Raw genomic sequence first — 17178 nt, 5'->3', positions numbered from 1 at the left:
CACTTTTGAATGCTGGCGGTGCTTTCACTCTAATGGTAGCATGAGACGGTGTCTACAACCCACACAAGTGGCTCAGGTAGTGCAGCTCATCCAGGATGGCACATCAATGCGAGCTGTGGCAAGAAGGTTTGCTGTGTCTGTCAGCGTAGTGTCCAGAGTATGGAGGCGCTACCAGGAGACAGGCCAGTACATCAGGAGACATGGAGGAGGCCGTAGGAGGGCAACAACCCAGCAGCAGGACCGCTACCTCCGCCTTTGTGCAAGGAGGAGCAGGAGGAGCACGGCCAGAGCCCTGCAAAATGACCTCCAGCAGGCCACAAATGTGCATCTGTCTGCTCAAACGGTCAGAAACAGACTCCATGAGGGTGGTATATGGGCCCGACGTCCACAGGTGGGGGTTGTGCTTACAGCCCAACACCGTGCAGGACGTTTGGCATTTGCCAGAGAACACCAATATTGGCAAATTCACCACTGGTGCCCTGTGCTCTTCACAGATGAAAGCAGGTTCACACTGAGCACGTGACAGACGTGACAGAGTCTGGAGACGCCGTGGAGAACGTTCTGCTGCCTGCAACATCCTCCAGCATGACCGGTTTGGCGGTGGGTCAGTCATGGTGTGGGGTGGCATTTCTTTGGGGGGCCGCACAGCCCTCCATGTGCTCGCCAGAGGTAGCCTGACTGCCATTAGGTACCGAGATGAGATCCTCAGACCCCTTGTGAGACCATATGCTGGTGCGGTTGGCCCTGGGTTCCTCCTAATGCAAGACAATGCTAAACCTCATGTGGCTGGAGTGTGTCAGCAGTTCCTGCAAGAGGAAGGCATTGATGCTATGGACTGGCCCGCCTGTTCCCCAGACCTGAATCCAATTGAGCACATCTGGGACATCATGTCTCGCTCCATCCACAGTTGCACCACAGACTGTCCAGGAGTTGGCGGATGCTTTAGTCCAGGTCTGGGAGGAGATCCCTCAGGAGACCATCCACCACCTCATCAGGAGTATGCCCAGGCGTTGTAGGGAGGTTATACAGGCACGTGGAGGCCACACACTACTGAGCCTCATTTAGACTTGTTTTAAGGACATTACATCAAAGTTGGATCAGCCTGTAGTGTGGTTTTCCACTTTAATTTTGAGTGTGACTCCAAATCCAGACGTCCATGGGTTGATAAATTTGATTTCCATTGATCATTTTTGTGTGATTTCGTTGTCAGCACATTCAACTATGTAAAGAAAAAAGTATTTAATAAGAATATTTCATTCATTCAGATCTAGGATGTGTTATTTTAGTGTTCCCTGTATTTTTTGGGAGCAGTGTATAATATCTGTGTGGAGAAAAATGATCCTTATAAATGAAGGACCATAAGAAGAAAACCTGTCGACCTGCAGAGAGTTTCACTGGAACGTTGTCAATATTATAATTGCAAACTAACATGAAGTTAAGGCTACCAAAAGTAGAGAAGACATGCTGAGGAATAAAGTTCCACATGGAAGTGTAACTTCTTATGAATTGTTTTATCCAATTGATCTTAAAAGTATTATTTAAGGACTGCCTGTAACTGCCTGTAGCTCAGGCCCTGAAGCAAGGATATGCATATTCTTGGCACCATTTGAAAGGAAATACTTTGAAGTTTGTGGAAATGTGTAAGGGATGTAGGAGAAAATAACACAATAGATCTGGTGAAAGATAATACAAAGAAAAAAAAAACATTCTTCTGTATTTTTTTTCTACCATTATCTTTGAAATGCAAGAGAAAGGCCATAATGTATTATTCCAGTCTAGGTGCAACATATATTTTGGCCACTAGATGGCAGCAGTGTATGTGCAAAGTTTTAGACTAATCCAATGAGCCATTGCATTTCTGCCCAAATATGCCTAATTTGTTTATTAACTTTTTATGTTCAAAATTATGCACTCTCCTCAAACAATAGCATGATATTCTTTCACTGTTATAGCTACTGTAAATTGGACAGTGCAGTTAGATTAACAAGAATGTAAGCTTTCTGCCAATATCAGATATGTCTATGTCCTGTGAAATGTTCTTGTTACTTACAACCTCATCCTAATCGCATTAGCCTACATTAGCTTAACCGTCCCGTGGAAGGGACACTGATCCCGAAGAAGTTTTAATTAAGGTAGTAAAGTCCAGAAAATTCAGCCCACCATACATAAGTCTTCATTACAACAGTTTTCCTAATGTAATGGGTACGGTTTCTCACAGAAAGTTGAGAAGCATCTGGTTTATCTTCTTGCTTATTTTACTGTCAAGATATAAAGGTAGCGCGGCATGTGTCAGCCTAGAGATACCTTCAGCCTTGGTTATTAGGACTCTTCCTTTTAAGGATAAGTCCCTCTGTAGCCATTGATTTAGCTTCTTCTGGGGTTTTTTAACAAGAGGGTTCAAATAGAGTAAGCCTCCATACTTCTGATCCTTAGTAATGGTTATGCCTAAATATGGAAGTTCTTCTTTCACTGGAATAACATAATATGAAGGTGTCACAATCTTTAACAGCCATGAGTTCACATTTATTAATGTTAAGATATAGACCAGACGCTTTGGAAAAGGATTCTATCACATTGATCGATATGGGAATTTGACTAGCGTCTTTCAGAAAAAGTGTTGTATCATCAGCCAGCTGGCTTATAATAATTTATTTACCAGCTATGGAAATTCCTTGTACAGGACTATTATTTAAAGAATTTGTAAGAAGTTGGGTGATTAATAAAATAGATACGGTGAGATCGGACAACATTGCATAATTCCTCTCTTTAACTCAAATCTAGGTGAGGTGCCATGTTTCAGTTTGATAGAGCTGTTACCATTCGTATAGAGTCTTAATAGCCTTACAGAAAAAATCCCCAGAGCCACATTTCTCAAGGGAGTGGAACAGGAACTGATGCTCTACTGTGTCAAATACTTTATAAAAATCTAAAAATAATATGAAGCTCTCCTCAGTTATTAGGTCTGAGTAGTCAAGTACGTCTAATACTAGTCTGACATTGTTAGAAATATGTATGTTCCTCATAAAGCCAGACTGTGTTTCACCAATGATTGCATCCATGACTTCTTTCATTCTTTTTTGCAAGTAGTCATTATTAAGTAGACAAAATGGACACCAGTTATGGATGAGCAGAACTTATTTTTTAGGCTTTAGGTATCAGTGTTATTAAACCCTGACTCATTGTAGGAGGGAGAACATTATTTTCAATACATCATATTTCCTTCTCCCTTAATTCAAATGATGGGTTGGTTGTTAAGCATCAAAAACCGACACGTGCTCAGCTATGGGGCAAAAGAGATCGGGTTGGCATAGATTGTTGATAACATGTCAACTATATTTCTTCTCCAATGTTTATTGAAAACATAAATGAAGTTGTACAATGAGCACTTGTCTCTCAAATCCACCATTACAGTTGTTGGTTAGCTAGCTCAGTCAAAACATGATATAAAAACAAATAGAACTAGCTGAAATGAGCCGCTTACGATTCCCCACATGGCATCGTGTCATTGTTGCTGTCTGGCCATCCAGAATCACAACACATGGCATCGTGTCATTGTTGCTGTCTGGCCATCCAGAATCACAACACATGGCATCGTGTCATTGTTGCTGTCTGGCCATCCAGAATCACAACACATGGCATCGTGTCATTGTTGCTGTCTGGCCATCCAGAATCACAACACATGGCATCGTGTCATTGTTGCTGTCTGGCCATCCAGAATCACAACACATGGCCTTCTGCCCCATTGAAGCGTGTGCTTCGTTTTCCTGAAGTTCTCAGGTAACCCGTCTTTAAAGTAAAGAATAAATAGTAACGAAAAAAGAATAACTATTTCATTTGCCATTTCATTCAAATAAAGTACAATTAAAAAGAAACCTAAAAAAAGACATTGGTTATTTTATTACATTGGAATAGATTCAGACTACCTCGGTGTGTGTGTGTGTGTCTCTGTCTTATCGCTTGAGGTCCTGCTTTATAGTTCTCTGCAAGCTGGCAATGCTGGCATCCAGAGCGGCCAGCCCGTTCCGGAACTCCTGTTCGTCACGCGTGTCAAAGGTCGAGCTTGACCCTGCACTCCAATCAGAAGCCAAGGATCTGACCTCACATAAGGAGAGGCCAGTGGAGTCAAGCGAAGAGTTCCGCCCCTTGCCCGGTGATGCCATATCCATGTCCAGACGGCGCCGGTGACTCTGGGACAGGTCAGAGTGTCCAGCGCCATTAGAGCAGAGTCCGTTTGATTGGTGGAGATTAGATAATAGGCTTTTTAATTGAGGGAAACCCTCGAGGGCAACACTAAGGCTCTGAAGACCCTGTGGTCCTCCTCCTCTCTGTGACATCATCACAGTAAGTGGTGACCCCCCTCCTCTCTGTGACATCACAGGAAGCGGTAACCCCTCAACAGGAAGTGGTGACCTCACAGTCTCTCTCAGTGGGGCGAAGGCCAAAGGTGGGGTGGCTTTTCTTTCCAGAGCCACACACAGACCCACTTCCTGATCCGCAGACGCACACACACTCTGACCACCTGGTGTACACACACTGAAGTCCTGCTGGTGTGTGTAGTGGCACTCAGGGCCTTTACAGGGCAGGGAGACAGAACCACACCCCTTCTGCTCCAACGACCACAGGTATTGGCTGACTGGGTGGTCTGACGGACCCTGCTGGTCCTGGTATTGGTCCAGAGCTCGTTTAGTGAGAGGGAGGCGGGACGTAGGGATGTCAGTCACAGCAGGAAACTCAGTGACAGGGACCTGTAGAGCTCTGAGAGAGACAGGTTGAGAGAAAAGGGTATAAAGAAAGAGCGGGAGAAAAATACAGAGAGAGCGAGAAACAGACAGACAGAGGACAGGTCGAGAGAGAGAAACAGACAGACAGAGGACAGGTCGAGAGAGAGAAACAGACAGACAGAGGACAGGTCGAGAGAGAGAAACAGACAGACAGAGGACAGGTCGAGAGAGAGAAACAGACAGACAGAGGACAGGTCGAGAGAGAAACAGAGACAGACAGAGGACAGGTCGAGAGAGAGAAACAGACAGACAGAGGACAGGTCGAGAGAGAGAAACAGAGACAGACAGAGGACAGGTCGAGAGAGAGAAACAGAGACAGACAGAGGACAGGTCGAGAGAGAAAAATTGTCAGTAAAAAATAAAAACTCCAATACATTTTTAGAAAGTACACACACACACACACACACACACACACACACACACACACACACACACACACACACACACCTGAGGTGCTCCTGTAGTGTGTGGATCTCTGTCTCCCTCTTCTGGGTATTGAGTGCCAGTGCAGCATTCTCCTTCTGACACTCCTGCAGCCTGTGGTTACAGCCCTGCACCTCACCCAGAGCAGACTGCACGTCTACACACAGACAGACACACAGACACACTTATATACATTTATTAGATAATACACACAGACACCTCAGAGATCCTTTAATCTCAGCGTAATATGGATCAGTTTAAGGCCCTGATCTTCATGTATTTAGAAATCAAAAAGAAAAGAAGCGGAGTACGTTCCCCCCTCATCTATTACCTTTACTGATACGACTGCACTCCGCCTCACTCTGCTGCAGCTGGCTCTGTGTGTCCACCAGGGCTTGCCGTAGCTCAGTGTTGCCGCGCTGCAGCTCTTGCAGGCTTGTGTGAGCATCGTTGAGCTCCGACTGCAGAGCCGACACTAAGAGACAGAGGAGGTTAGACAGGCGACACTAAGAGACAGAGGAGGTTAGACAGGCGACACTAAGAGACAGAGGAGGTTAGACAGGCGACACTAAGACACAGAGGAGGTTAGATACTCAGAGATACAGACACACGATAATAACCTCTCACTGATAGACAGTTGAAAGAGGGCCGGGCAGTTTATCTTACTGTCAGTGTCACAGTGGACATCTCTGGCCTCCCTCTCTGCTCGCTCTCTCTCCCGCAACTGTTGGTTCACTATCCTCAGACGCCTGAACACACACGTTAAAGTGATCAATCTTCTGTATGAAACACACACACACACACACACACACGGGTGATGGTGCTGACCTGCGTAGCAGTGCGTTCTCACTGCGTAGAGGTTGCAGGACCAGAGCAATCTCAGCCTGGATGTTAGAGCTGCCCACCATGACAGGAAGTAGAGACACTGTCTGCTCCAGCTCACACACCAGACGCTCTGCTACACTGTCTACAGAGGAGGGGGAGGAGGGAGAGAAGAGAGGGAAGAGAGAGAGTGGCGGAGATTGAATTTGATTAACATTTGATTAAATAGTCATTTTGACTGATTATTTTGACAGGTTGGTTGATTGATTGATTACCTTGGCCAGCGAGCAGAGCCTTCAACTCTCCAAGGAGGTACTGAACAGTCATCACCTGCCGAGCGGTTCCCCCTGGACTACAGCCCTTAGAGCCCAGCGCCAGCGGCAGGCGTGTGTACGAGTGTGTGTGGTTGGGAGCCACACCTGGATGTGTGTTTTGTAAGTATGCCTGTACAGGCACTGGATCTATGTGTGTGTGTGGGTGTGTGTATGCCAGCTGGGTGTGTGTTTGTATGTTAAAGCAGGTCTGGGCGCTGGTGTCTCTCACTGGACACTCCTCTTCCTCCTCTCCAGCGTTACCCTCCATGTGGTCGCAAGCCTCCCTGGCTAAGGTCCCTCCATCCTGGGTAGAAACCAGCTGGCCCCCCCTGTCCAGGGATGTAGCATCTGGGGCAGACTGTGGTTGAGTGTTGGCAAGGGGGTGAGGTTGGGGGTGAGGATGAATTTCAGAGAAGAGTACTGGTGGTCCCTGACGAGAGGGAGAGCAGGAAGATGAGATTGGATGTCCACTTTCTCCAGACACAGAGCTGTCAGAGGGCAGGGGGGCAGACAGGGCTAGCCTCTCCACAGAGGGAGCACCGAGGTGCAGGCCACAGGACCTGAAGCTCCCCTGGGCAGCCGAACCTCCAACCCCAGAGACAAAGCCTCCTGGCTGGGCTGCGAGGAGAGAGAGCACTGGTCCTGTGAGAGGGGCTGTGGGTAGGGAGGTAGCTACAGCTCCAGGAGAAGCTAACGGAGCTGTGGAGGTAGAGCCCCCCAGGTGGACTGATGCCACCCCAATGATGGAGCCTCCAGGCTGGGCTAGAGGGACTGAGGGGCCTGGGGGGAGTGTGTTGTTAGGGGGGAGTCTTTGGGGACTCAGGGTGGGGGTGGAGGTGGTCAGGCGACAGTTAAACCGAGCATCTGACGTCGGCTCTGACGTTCCGGCCAAACTCTGAACTTTGTTCCTCATCCCAGGATACGACAGGGATGACAGGATCGTCTTCTGCACGGGAGCTGGAGTAGAGAGAGTTATCCATTTTTGCACACCAACACATACGCACACACAGAGACACACACACAGAGACACACACAGGTCCCACCTGTTTTTTTAGCAGTCTGAGTGACAGGTCTCTTTGTCTGCTTCCTCCTCTCTATGTCTACCCTCTCATTTCCCAGAGTGCACAGCGGTCGGGATTTGGCGGCTCGAGTCTTCCCTGCTCCCCTGACGGAGATTGGCTTGGCCTCTATCACACAATGAAAACACTTTGGTCAATAATTTCAACTAGACATGTAAAGGTTCTGTAGAAACAGAGTAAGTAGTTGACTGGTACCTGCCGTCTCTGCCTGGAGAATGACATTGAGCAGCGCAGCACACTGATCCAGACCCTGGTGAATGGTTGTCACCTTAGGGAGAGCACAGATGCAAACCATCTTACCATATAATCACTGTTAGGTGATTATAACTCTTATTAATATATTACACAAATAGGCTTGTTATTAACTTGTTATAGGCTTGTTATTAACGTTGCAACTGACTGTTCATGGATGTGTTATTACCTGGTCCTCTGAGTCTGTGGAGTAGAGGGAATAAGCCGGCTCAGTAGAAGTGACTAGTGGACGCCCTGCTCCCCTACAGAACAGAGTGACAGTGAATGGATATAATGACACTCTGCAACAGGGATGTGACTTATCAGTCCTGTGTGTTCTCTTACCTCGGGGGACGGATAAACTCAATATACTTTAAACTGACAAAAATAAATGATAATGGACCTACATCAAGTTTCTTGACTGTGCCCAGTTCACTAATAGGTTGATGTTTATTGTCATGACTCATTCCCTGGAGACAGAACAGAGCTTTTTCTGCTAGATGGGCCAGCTGCAAAGTCCAAATCTGCTACATTGTAAAAAAAATAATGAAACAAAAATGTGCTTTTTGGTCTTAATTTGAAGGTTAGGGTTAGGCATTAGGTTTAGTATTGTGGTTAAGTTTAGGTTAAAATCAGATGTTTATGCCACTCTACAGAGCTGCCTCCAGGGCAAGATTAATGACAACAAATGCCAATCTGCTCGCTAATAATAACCGAAATGAACGCTAGACAGTCAGAGAGCCTTGAAAATTCCAAAAACGACGGACAGATGACTATTTTTTGCACATTTTTGGCGGCGAGGAAATATTTCAGTGCGGTCCTCCAGACCTCGTTGAAGACCCCGGGGATAAACGACTTACCTCTTCTTTGAGCCCTGGCCCCTCCCACCAGTCAGTCTTCCAGAGGATATCACCTGTCAGTCAAAAACAGGGGCTGAACCTGAATACACTCTAAAATGGTGTCCTTTCCCTGAGAGGCTAGGGGGAAAAGCTAGACACCACCATATGAGGCTAATTACATTCATTATCAAGACGGCTAAGAACCAGTTCGCAGGCACATTGTGGATAGCTGAGATGTCTTACCTTGTGTCTAGCAAGCCCTTGCTTTGGCATAGCTGGCCAGTCAACTGCTGTCCAAATCGAAGGAAGAAAAACGATGGTAGCTAACCAATTCTTTCCAAGAGTAGCCCTAATAAACTATCTGCAAACTGCACTAACTTTGAGTGCACAAAATGTCTGAAGCATTTTCTGACTGACTATCTAGAGCGAAACTAGTTGATGTTGTCACGTTGAAGCTTTTTTTACAGTTATTATTAGCTTATTTTTTTTACTGGCGCTAGCATAAACAGGAACCGGCGGGTTTTGTTTGAAACGGGAAGTAACGTCGTGACCAATGAAAACATCGCTGCCAAACATCCAATGAATGTTATTGGCGGATGTAAGCTGATGTCGTAATTTCCAGTTTATCGATTGAATGAAGCAAATGTCACTCAAATGTAGCCCCCTCCTCTCCTCCCTAAAGTTGGTCTGACGACGCTGAATTCGGTGTCACCATGGAGACGACATGATACAAATTAACACCAACGATTGTTTTATTACCATTAGCATTTTTTTAAGTGTTTCCTGGGAATATGTGATACAAACAATATATTGTGTTGTTGGATTAATGTAAATCTTACTATGGAAAGAAATGTTATGATATAAATATATGTTCAATGTTACCACTTCCAGTGGTACACACACAGAGACAGACACACAGTCTGACTGGATACAGTTTATTTACACAACGAGTGCAGATTAAGAATGAACATCAACATTGACAAACAGCAGGGTTGGGAGTGAGGGATAAAAGCAACAAGCGGGATTCCCTAGAAAATATATATACACAGTAGAAAAGTATTGTGCTGTTGTTGTTTTTTGCAGTTACATTTTTTAATGATTTTTTTATGAAATGGAGCGATCCCTCTCGAGTCTCCGTAAAAGTTGGTCCCATGAGCCAGGAAAGATCATGGGTGGTGTAGTAGCCTAGGTGCCAGACTTTCTGCATTCAAGAACACTACATCCTTTACCTTCACCTTGACAAGATCACAACAAAGGAGTCAGTTGGCTATAAAGCAGAAACAGACTGGGACTTTTGGATGGTCAGGCAAGGATAAGACAGGGACCTTTATTTTAGGGTAGTATGGGGTATCAACTCCTGTCCTCGAGGGCCACAGTGTCTACTGGTTTTCATACTTCTCTTTTAATCAGAGACCGATTTCTACCTGGGAAACCAGGTGTGTGTGCACTGTGCAGCCAATCATTATCAGTAACATTAAACGATCAATCAAGTGCCAGGGAGAAAGGAAAACCAGCAGGACTGAGGAACTGGAGGGCCTGAGCTTTGAAAAACCCTGTTGGAGGTTAAAGGTATTAAAGGTAGTAAATAGTAAACATAGTCAATGTAGTGAACGTAGCGAGCGCTGTACACGTTTCACTGTCACACAGCAGCAGACGGAGAAGAGGGAACCTTGTAGGAGTGAGCTTTTTGAACACTATTCTCAGTGTTCAGTTCTGGCATCTTACAGCTGGATAGGAGTGGGTTAAGAACCCTTTGTGATGTCGTTATCAATTAGAATTGGTTGGAATGTTCAACAAGAAGAAACTCTTCAAACTTCTGCCCCTCCCTTCTCAATATCCTATGACAGCGATCATGTCATTTGCTGACATCATCACACAGCTTTAGAGACACATACTGTACATCACTAATACTAATTGGACAAAAAAACAACTGTTTATTTTTGCTGTTCTGTTTTGCTTGTCATGTCTGCTATTAACTGATAAACTGGAAATGCTATGTAGCTATTAAATGACCAGACTGTGTTGCTACTAAATGTCCAGTCACTGTCATCGCGTATCAAGTTCCTCCCTCTACCCGACCCCTTTCAACAGTCTTCGGGTTTAGAGGGCAGAAAGTCAAAGTGCATGGTGGGTTGCAGGTTGATTCCAGGGCTACAGTCCAGGGTTATGGGAGGGTTATAAACAGTTATAATCAGCAAAGAAGCTTCATAACATGTGTAAGTAACACAGAGGGGATGGGGGGTGGGGGCAGTGATGTCAGACCAGACAGGTGAGGTCACAGGTAATCTTGATGTCTGTCTTGCTATAGAGTTCAGAGTTCAGCTTCTCTCTGGTAGAGTCACTACTTCTGAGACCGGGTCAATCTCTCGCTTTCTCTCACCCCCTCCCTCCCCCCTCTCTCTAACTGCCTCTCTTTTTCCCCACGCTTCTCTCCTCTCTCTATCTCATTGTTATTCCCCTTTATCTCTCCCACCTAGCTTTCCCTCACCCCTCTCCCTCCCCTCTACCCTGTATTTCTCTCTCTCTCTCTGAGAGTTTAGCAGTGTTATTCAGTGTGGGTGGGATCACAGAAGAAGCGAGAGCTGCGTTTGGCCGTCCTGGCAGTGAAAGGGACGGTCTTCAGCACTGCAGACAAAAAACAGCCAATCAAAACACAGCACTAAACTACAGTGTGTGTGTGTGTGTGAGTGTGAGTGTGCGTACCTGTAATGATGTCCTCTATAGCTCCATCTTTGCCCTCGTAGACATGTCTGCTGTCTTTACCGCCCTGTCGCCTCCTCAGTTCTGTGATCAGGGACTCCTGCTGCCGCTGCTTTGGACGGTTGGACGGGGACTGTGTGTGTGTGTGTGTGTGTGTGTGTGTGTGTGTGTGTGTGTGTTTGTGAGAGAGGTAGAAATAAAGTAGATATGTGTTGGTGAATCAATGTATGTGTGAGGAGTAGAGAAGGAAAGATGGGGAGCGATAAAGAGAGGGAACGAGAAAACATCAGTCCTTCCATTCCACAGAACAGACACTGGATCTGTGAAGTCAAGGTGATACTGTCATATCCATGGCGACAGACCGGCAGGCCTGTCTCCATGGTAACGGGGCTGTACCTTAGGCGCCTCCTGCTCCTGTTGCAGCTCCTCCTGCTCCAGCTTCTCTATCAGCGCCTGCTCTTGCCTCCTCCTCTGCTCATTCTCCTCCTCCGCCAGCTACACACACACACACACACACATTAAGTTCAACTTTGACTCATGTCTTTGTGTATACTGTTGCTACGCACGCACGCATGCACACAAACACACACATTCTGCTCACCCTGTAGGCTTTGATGAATCGTACAAACACACACATTCTGCTCACCCTGTAGGCTTTGATGAATCGTACAAACACACACATTCTGCTCACCCTGTAGGCTTTGATGAATCGTACAAACACACACATTCTGCTCACCCTGTAGGCTTTGATGAATCGTACAAACACACACATTCTGCTCACCCTGTAGGCTTTGATGAATCGTACAAACACACACATTCTGCTCACCCTGTAGGCTTTGATGAATCGTACAAACACACACATTCTGCTCACCCTGTAGGCTTTGATGAATCGTACAAACACACACATTCTGCTCACCCTGTAGGCTTTGATGAATCGTACAAACACACACATTCTGCTCACCCTGTAGGCTTTGATGAATCGTACAAACACAGGGAAGAAGACAGAGGGAGGCATGGTTTTAGAGCTCTCCCCAAAGTGCTTCACCGCATCGTCAAATGCATCCTGAGAACCATAACACAACCAGGATCAGAAAACAGGACTATGAAGGACCATGGTCACCACGGTCATATAACACTTTGATGTATCTGAGGTACTTGTGTGTGTTTGTGCGTGTGTGTGTGTATGAATGTGTGTGTGTGAATGTGTGTTTTCTTGCCTGTGCGATGTGTGCGTCCTCCTGTAGTTTCTGCAGGCGAGTCTCGTGTTTGCTGATGAAGTCTTTGAGGAGTGGGTTGTGGCCGTGCATGCTGTATTCCCTCCACGACAGATCCATACCACGCTGACACTCCTTCACGTCACACACCACGTTCTCCAGGGACACTGACACACACACACACACAATATAATAGGTTAGTTCCTTAATATCACACACCACGTTCTGCAGAGGAAGATAACTGTGACACACACAAAAGACAAACAGACACACACTCACCTGCGGCAGCTTTCTCTACATAGTGCAGCTCATTGTAGAACAGAGCGACTCCGGGGTATTTCTCTCTCACCACGTTGGCTATGTAATGCAGCAGGGTCTGCTTTCTGTCGGTAGTCTTAGTCTCCAGCAGCTGGGAGGGACACACACATTACCTTCTGGTGTGTATTTGACATTCAAAAGTGTAAATCAAGCTTATTATGTGTGTGTTACGTATCACAACATATGTATATTAGGTGGTGTGTGTTAGAATCAGAAGGTTGGTATTAGATATAAGAAAGAGTGTGTTGGGTAGTGTGTACTGGGTATTAGAAAGAGTGTGTTGGGTAGTGTGTATTAGGTATTAGAAAGAGTGTTGGGTAGTGTGTATTAGGTATTAGAAAGAGTGTTGGGTAGTGTGTATTAAGTAATAGAAAGTGTGTGTTGGGTAGTGCGTATTAAAAATAGTGTGTTGGGTAATGTGTATTAGGTAATAGAAAGAGTGTTGGGTAGTGTGTATTAGGTAATAGAAAGTGTGTGTTGGGTAGTGCGTATTAAAAATAGTGTGTTGGGTAATGTGTATTAGGTAATAGAAAGAGTGTGTTGGGTAGTGTGTATTAAGTAATAGAAAGTGTGTGTTGGGTAATGTGTATTAGGTATTAGAAAGAGTGTTGGGTAGTGTGTATTAGGTATTAGAAAGAGTGTTGGGTAGTGTGTATTAGGTATTAGAAAGGGAGTGTTGGTTAGTGTCTATTAGGTATAAGAAAGATAGTGTTGGGTAGTGTGTATTAAGTAATAGAAAGAGTGTGTTGGGTAGTGCGTATTAAAAATAGTGTGTTGGGTAATGTGTATTAGGTAATAGAAAGAGTGTGTTGGGTAGTGTGTATTAAGTAATAGAAAGTGTGTGTTGGGTAGTGCGTATTAAAAATAGTGTGTTGGGTAGTGTGTATTAGGTAATAGAAATAGTGTGTTGGGTAATGTGTATTAGGTAATAGAAAGAGTGTGTTTGGTAGTGTGTATGAGGTAATAGAAAGAGAGTGTTGGGTAGTGTATATTAGGTAATAGAAAGAGTGTGTTGGGTCGTGTGTATTAGAAAGAATGTGTTGGGTAATGTGTACTAGATATTAGAAAGAGTGTTGGGTAGTGTGTATTAAGTAATAGAAAGAGTGTGTTGGGTAGTGTGTATTAGAAAGAGTGTGTTGGGTAATGTGTACTAGATAGTAGAAAGAGTGTTGGGTAGTGTGTATTAGGTATAAGAAAGATAGTGTTGGGTAGTGTGTATTAAGTAATAGAAAGAGTGTGTTGGGTAATGTGTATTAGAAAGAGTGTGTTGGGTAATGTGTACTAGATATTAGAAAGAGTGTTGGGTAGTGTGTATTAAGTAATAGAAAGAGTGTGTTGGGTAGTGTGTATTAGAAAGAGTGTGTTGGGTAATGTGTACTAGATATTAGAAAGAGTGTTGGGTAGTGTGTATTAGGTCATAGAAAGAGTGTGTTGGGTAGTGTGTATTAGGTAATAGAAAGAGTGTGTTGGGTAGTGCGTATTAAAAATAGTGTGTTGGGTAATGTGTATGAGGTAATAGAAAGAGTGTGTTGGGTAGTGTGTATTAGGTAATAGAAAGAGTGTGTTGGGTCGTGTGTATTAGGTATTAGAAAGAGTGTGTTGTGTAGTGTGTATTAGGTCATAGAAAGAGTGTGTTGTGTAGTGTGTATTAGGTCATAGAAAGAGTGTGTTGGGTAGTGTGTATTAAGTAATAGAAAGAGTGTGTTGGGTAGTGCGTATTAGGTCATAGAAAGAGTGTGTTGGGTAGTGTGTATTAGAAAGAGTGTGTTGGGTAGTGTGTACTAGGTATTAGAAAGAGTGTGTTGGGTCGTGTGTATTAGGTATAAGAAAGAGTGTGTTTGGTAGTGTGTATTAGAAAGAGTGTGTTGGGTAGTGTGTATTAGAAAGGGAGTGTTGGGTAGTGTGTATGAGGTAATAGAAAGAGTGTGTTGGGTAGTGTGTATTAGGTAATAGAAAGAGTGTGTTGGGTCGTGTGTATTAGGTATTAGAAAGAGTGTGTTGTGTAGTGTGTATTAGGTCATAGAAAGAGTGTGTTGGGTAGTGTGTATTAGAAAGAGTGTGTTGGGTAGTGTGTATGAGGTAATAGAAAGAGTGTGTTGGGTAGTGTGTACTAGAAAGAGTGTGTTGGGTAATGTGTATTAGGTCATAGAAAGAGTGTGTTTGGTAGTGTGTATTAGAAAGAGTGTGTTGGGTAGTGTGTATTAGAAAGGGAGTGTTGGGTAATGTGTATTAGGTCATAGAAAAAGTGTGTTGGGTAGTGTGTATTAGAAAGAGTGTGTTGGGTAGTGTGTATTAGGTAATAGAAAGAGTGTGTTTGGTAGTGTGTATTAGGTATTAGAAAGAGTGTGTTGTGTAGTGTGTATTTGGTCATAGAAAGAGTGTGTTGAGTAGTGTGTACTAGAAAGAGTGTGTTGGGTAATGTGTATTAGGTCATAGAAAGAGTGTGTTGAGTAGTGTGTACTAGAAAGAGTGTGTTGGGTAATGTGTATTAGGTCATAGAAAGAGTATGTTTGGTAGTGTGTACTAGAAAGAGTGTTGGGTAGTGTGTATTAGGTATTAGAAAGGGAGTGTTGGGTAATGTGTATTAGGTAATAGAAAGAGTGTGTTGGGTCGTGTGTATTAGGTATTAGAAAGAGTGTGTTGGGTAGTGTGTATTAGAAAGAGTGTGTTGGGTAATGTGTATTAGGTCATAGAAAGAGTGTGTTGGGTCGTGTGTATTAGGTATTAGAAAGAGTGTGTTGGGTAGTGTGTATTAGAAAGAGTGTGTTGGGTAATGTGTACTAGATATTAGAAAGAGTGTTGGGTAGTGTGTATTAGGTAATAGAAAGAGTGTGTTTGGTAGTGTGTATGAGGTAATAGAAAGAGTGTGTTTGGTAGTGTGTATTAGGTAATAGAAAGAGTGTGTTGGGTCGTGTGTATTAGGTATTAGAAAGAGTGTGTTGTGTAGTGTGTATTAGGTAATAGAAAGAGTGTGTTGTGTACTGTGTATTAAGTAATAGAAAGAGTGTGTTGGGTCGTGTGTATTAGGTAATAGAAAGAGTGTGTTGGGTCGTGTGTATTAGGTATTAGAAAGAGTGTGTTGGGTAGTGTGTATTAGAAAGAGTGTGTTGGGTAATGTGTATTAGGTCATAGAAAGAGTGTGTTGGGTCGTGTGTATTAGGTATTAGAAAGAGTGTGTTGGGTAGTGTGTATTAGAAAGAGTGTGTTGGGTAATGTGTATTAGGTCATAGAAAGAGTGTGTTGGGTCGTGTGTATTAGGTATTAGAAAGAGTGTGTTGGGTAGTGTGTATTAGAAAGAGTGTGTTGGGTAATGTGTATTAGGTCATAGAAAGAGTGTGTTGGGTCGTGTGTATTAGGTATTAGAAAGAGTGTGTTGGGTAGTGTGTATTAGAAAGAGTGTGTTGGGTAATGTGTACTAGATATTAGAAAGAGTGTTGGGTAGTGTGTATTAGGTAATAGAAAGAGTGTGTTTGGTAGTGTGTATGAGGTAATAGAAAGAGTGTGTTTGGTAGTGTGTATTAGGTAATAGAAAGAGTGTGTTGGGTCGTGTGTATTAGGTATTAGAAAGAGTGTGTTGTGTAGTGTGTATTAGGTCATAGAAAGAGTGTGTTGTGTACTGTGTATTAAGTAATAGAAAGAGTGTGTTGGGTCGTGTGTATTAGGTAATAGAAAGAGTGTGTTGGGTCGTGTGTATTAGGTATTAGAAAGAGTGTGTTGTGTAGTGTGTATTAGGTCATAGAAAGAGTGTGTTGGGTAGTGTGTATTAGAAAGAGTGTGTTGGGTAGTGTGTACTAGTTATTAGAAAGAGTGTGTTGGGTAGTGTGTACTAGGTATTAGAAAGAGTGTGTTGGTAGTGTGTACTAGGTATTAGAAAGAGTGTTGGGTAGTGTGTATTAGGTATTAGAAAGAGTGTGTTGGGTAGTGCATATTACAAATACTGTGTTGGGTAATGTGTATTAGAAAGAGTGTTGGGTAGTGTGTGTGTTTTACCAGGTCTAAACTCTGCAGCTTGAATCCGTACACCGCTCCTCTCTTACTGCTGTTCATATAGTTCCCCAGAGCCAGGATAATCTGAGAAACACACACACAGTTACAACACTGATACTGAGACAGAGACAGAGACAGAGAGACAGAGACAGAGAGTCAGAGAGAGAGATACAGACACAGAGAGACAAAGACAGAGACAGAGAGACAGAGAGAGACAGACACAGAGAGACAGAGACAGAGAGACAGACACAGAGACAGAGACAGAGAGAGAGAGAGAGAGAGAGAGAGAGAGACAGAGAGAGAGACAGAGAGAGAGACAGAGACAGAGATAGACCAAAAAGAGAGAGCGACAGAGAGACCAAAAAGCGAGAGAGAGAGAGAGAGATAGTGAGAGAGAGACAAAGACAGAGACAGAGACAGAGAGAGACCAAAAAGAGAGAGAGAGACAGAAAGACTAAAAGAGAGAGACA

General features: G+C 44.1%; 2 protein-coding genes across 4 annotated transcripts in view; both read right to left on the bottom strand.

The window, feature by feature from the left end:
• Positions 1-3331: 3331 nt before the first annotated feature.
• On the bottom strand, positions 3332-9206 carry LOC110527234 (coiled-coil domain-containing protein 14). Of its 2 annotated transcripts, XM_090242280.1 has the most exons (11): positions 8733-9032; positions 8511-8563; positions 7841-7913; positions 7615-7687; positions 7384-7527; positions 6302-7297; positions 6033-6171; positions 5871-5953; positions 5536-5679; positions 5229-5361; positions 3332-4755 (listed from the first exon to the last, which is right to left on the bottom strand). In XM_090242280.1, exons 1-11 carry the CDS (start codon positions 8760-8762, stop codon positions 3951-3953), a joined length of 2673 nt encoding a protein of 890 aa, XP_090098406.1. In that variant the 5' UTR covers positions 8763-9032; the 3' UTR covers positions 3332-3950. The 2 variants fall into 2 exon arrangements, with proteins under 2 accessions (XP_090098406.1, XP_090098407.1); XM_090242281.1 differs by lacking the exon at positions 8511-8563 and having other exon boundaries at positions 8733-9206.
• A 202-nt stretch (positions 9207-9408) lies between these two features.
• Positions 9409-17178, bottom strand: part of LOC110528736 (formin-like protein 2) — a 29495-nt gene continuing 21725 nt past the window's right edge. For both annotated transcript variants that reach the window (XM_090242278.1, XM_090242279.1), the window contains 7 exons: positions 16712-16792; positions 12683-12812; positions 12407-12570; positions 12151-12252; positions 11586-11684; positions 11193-11322; positions 9409-11114 (listed from right to left, as the gene is read on the bottom strand). In XM_090242278.1, the coding sequence (XP_090098404.1) occupies positions 11035-11114; positions 11193-11322; positions 11586-11684; positions 12151-12252; positions 12407-12570; positions 12683-12812; positions 16712-16792 (786 nt within the window). In that variant the 3' untranslated portion in view covers positions 9409-11034. The remainder of the gene's footprint in view (positions 11115-11192; positions 11323-11585; positions 11685-12150; positions 12253-12406; positions 12571-12682; positions 12813-16711; positions 16793-17178) is intronic.

This window comes from Oncorhynchus mykiss, chromosome 7, assembly GCF_057628025.1.
Source record: "Oncorhynchus mykiss isolate SJ-2025 chromosome 7, ASM5762802v1, whole genome shotgun sequence".
Lineage (NCBI taxonomy): Eukaryota > Metazoa > Chordata > Actinopteri > Salmoniformes > Salmonidae > Oncorhynchus > Oncorhynchus mykiss.
This window is presented reverse-complemented; position numbering and strand designations above follow the sequence as displayed.

Coding starts and splice junctions, on each gene's coding strand:
- LOC110527234 (XM_090242280.1), bottom strand. CDS start 8,762: ATGCCAAAGCAAGGGCTTGCTAGACACAAG. Junction 7,914..8,510: donor GGCCAGGGCTCAAAGAAGAG/GTAAGTCGTTTA, acceptor TCTGTTCTGTAG/GGGAGCAGGGCGTCCACTAG. Junction 4,756..5,228: donor ACACTACAGGAGCACCTCAG/GTGTGTGTGTGT, acceptor TGTCTCTCTCAG/AGCTCTACAGGTCCCTGTCA.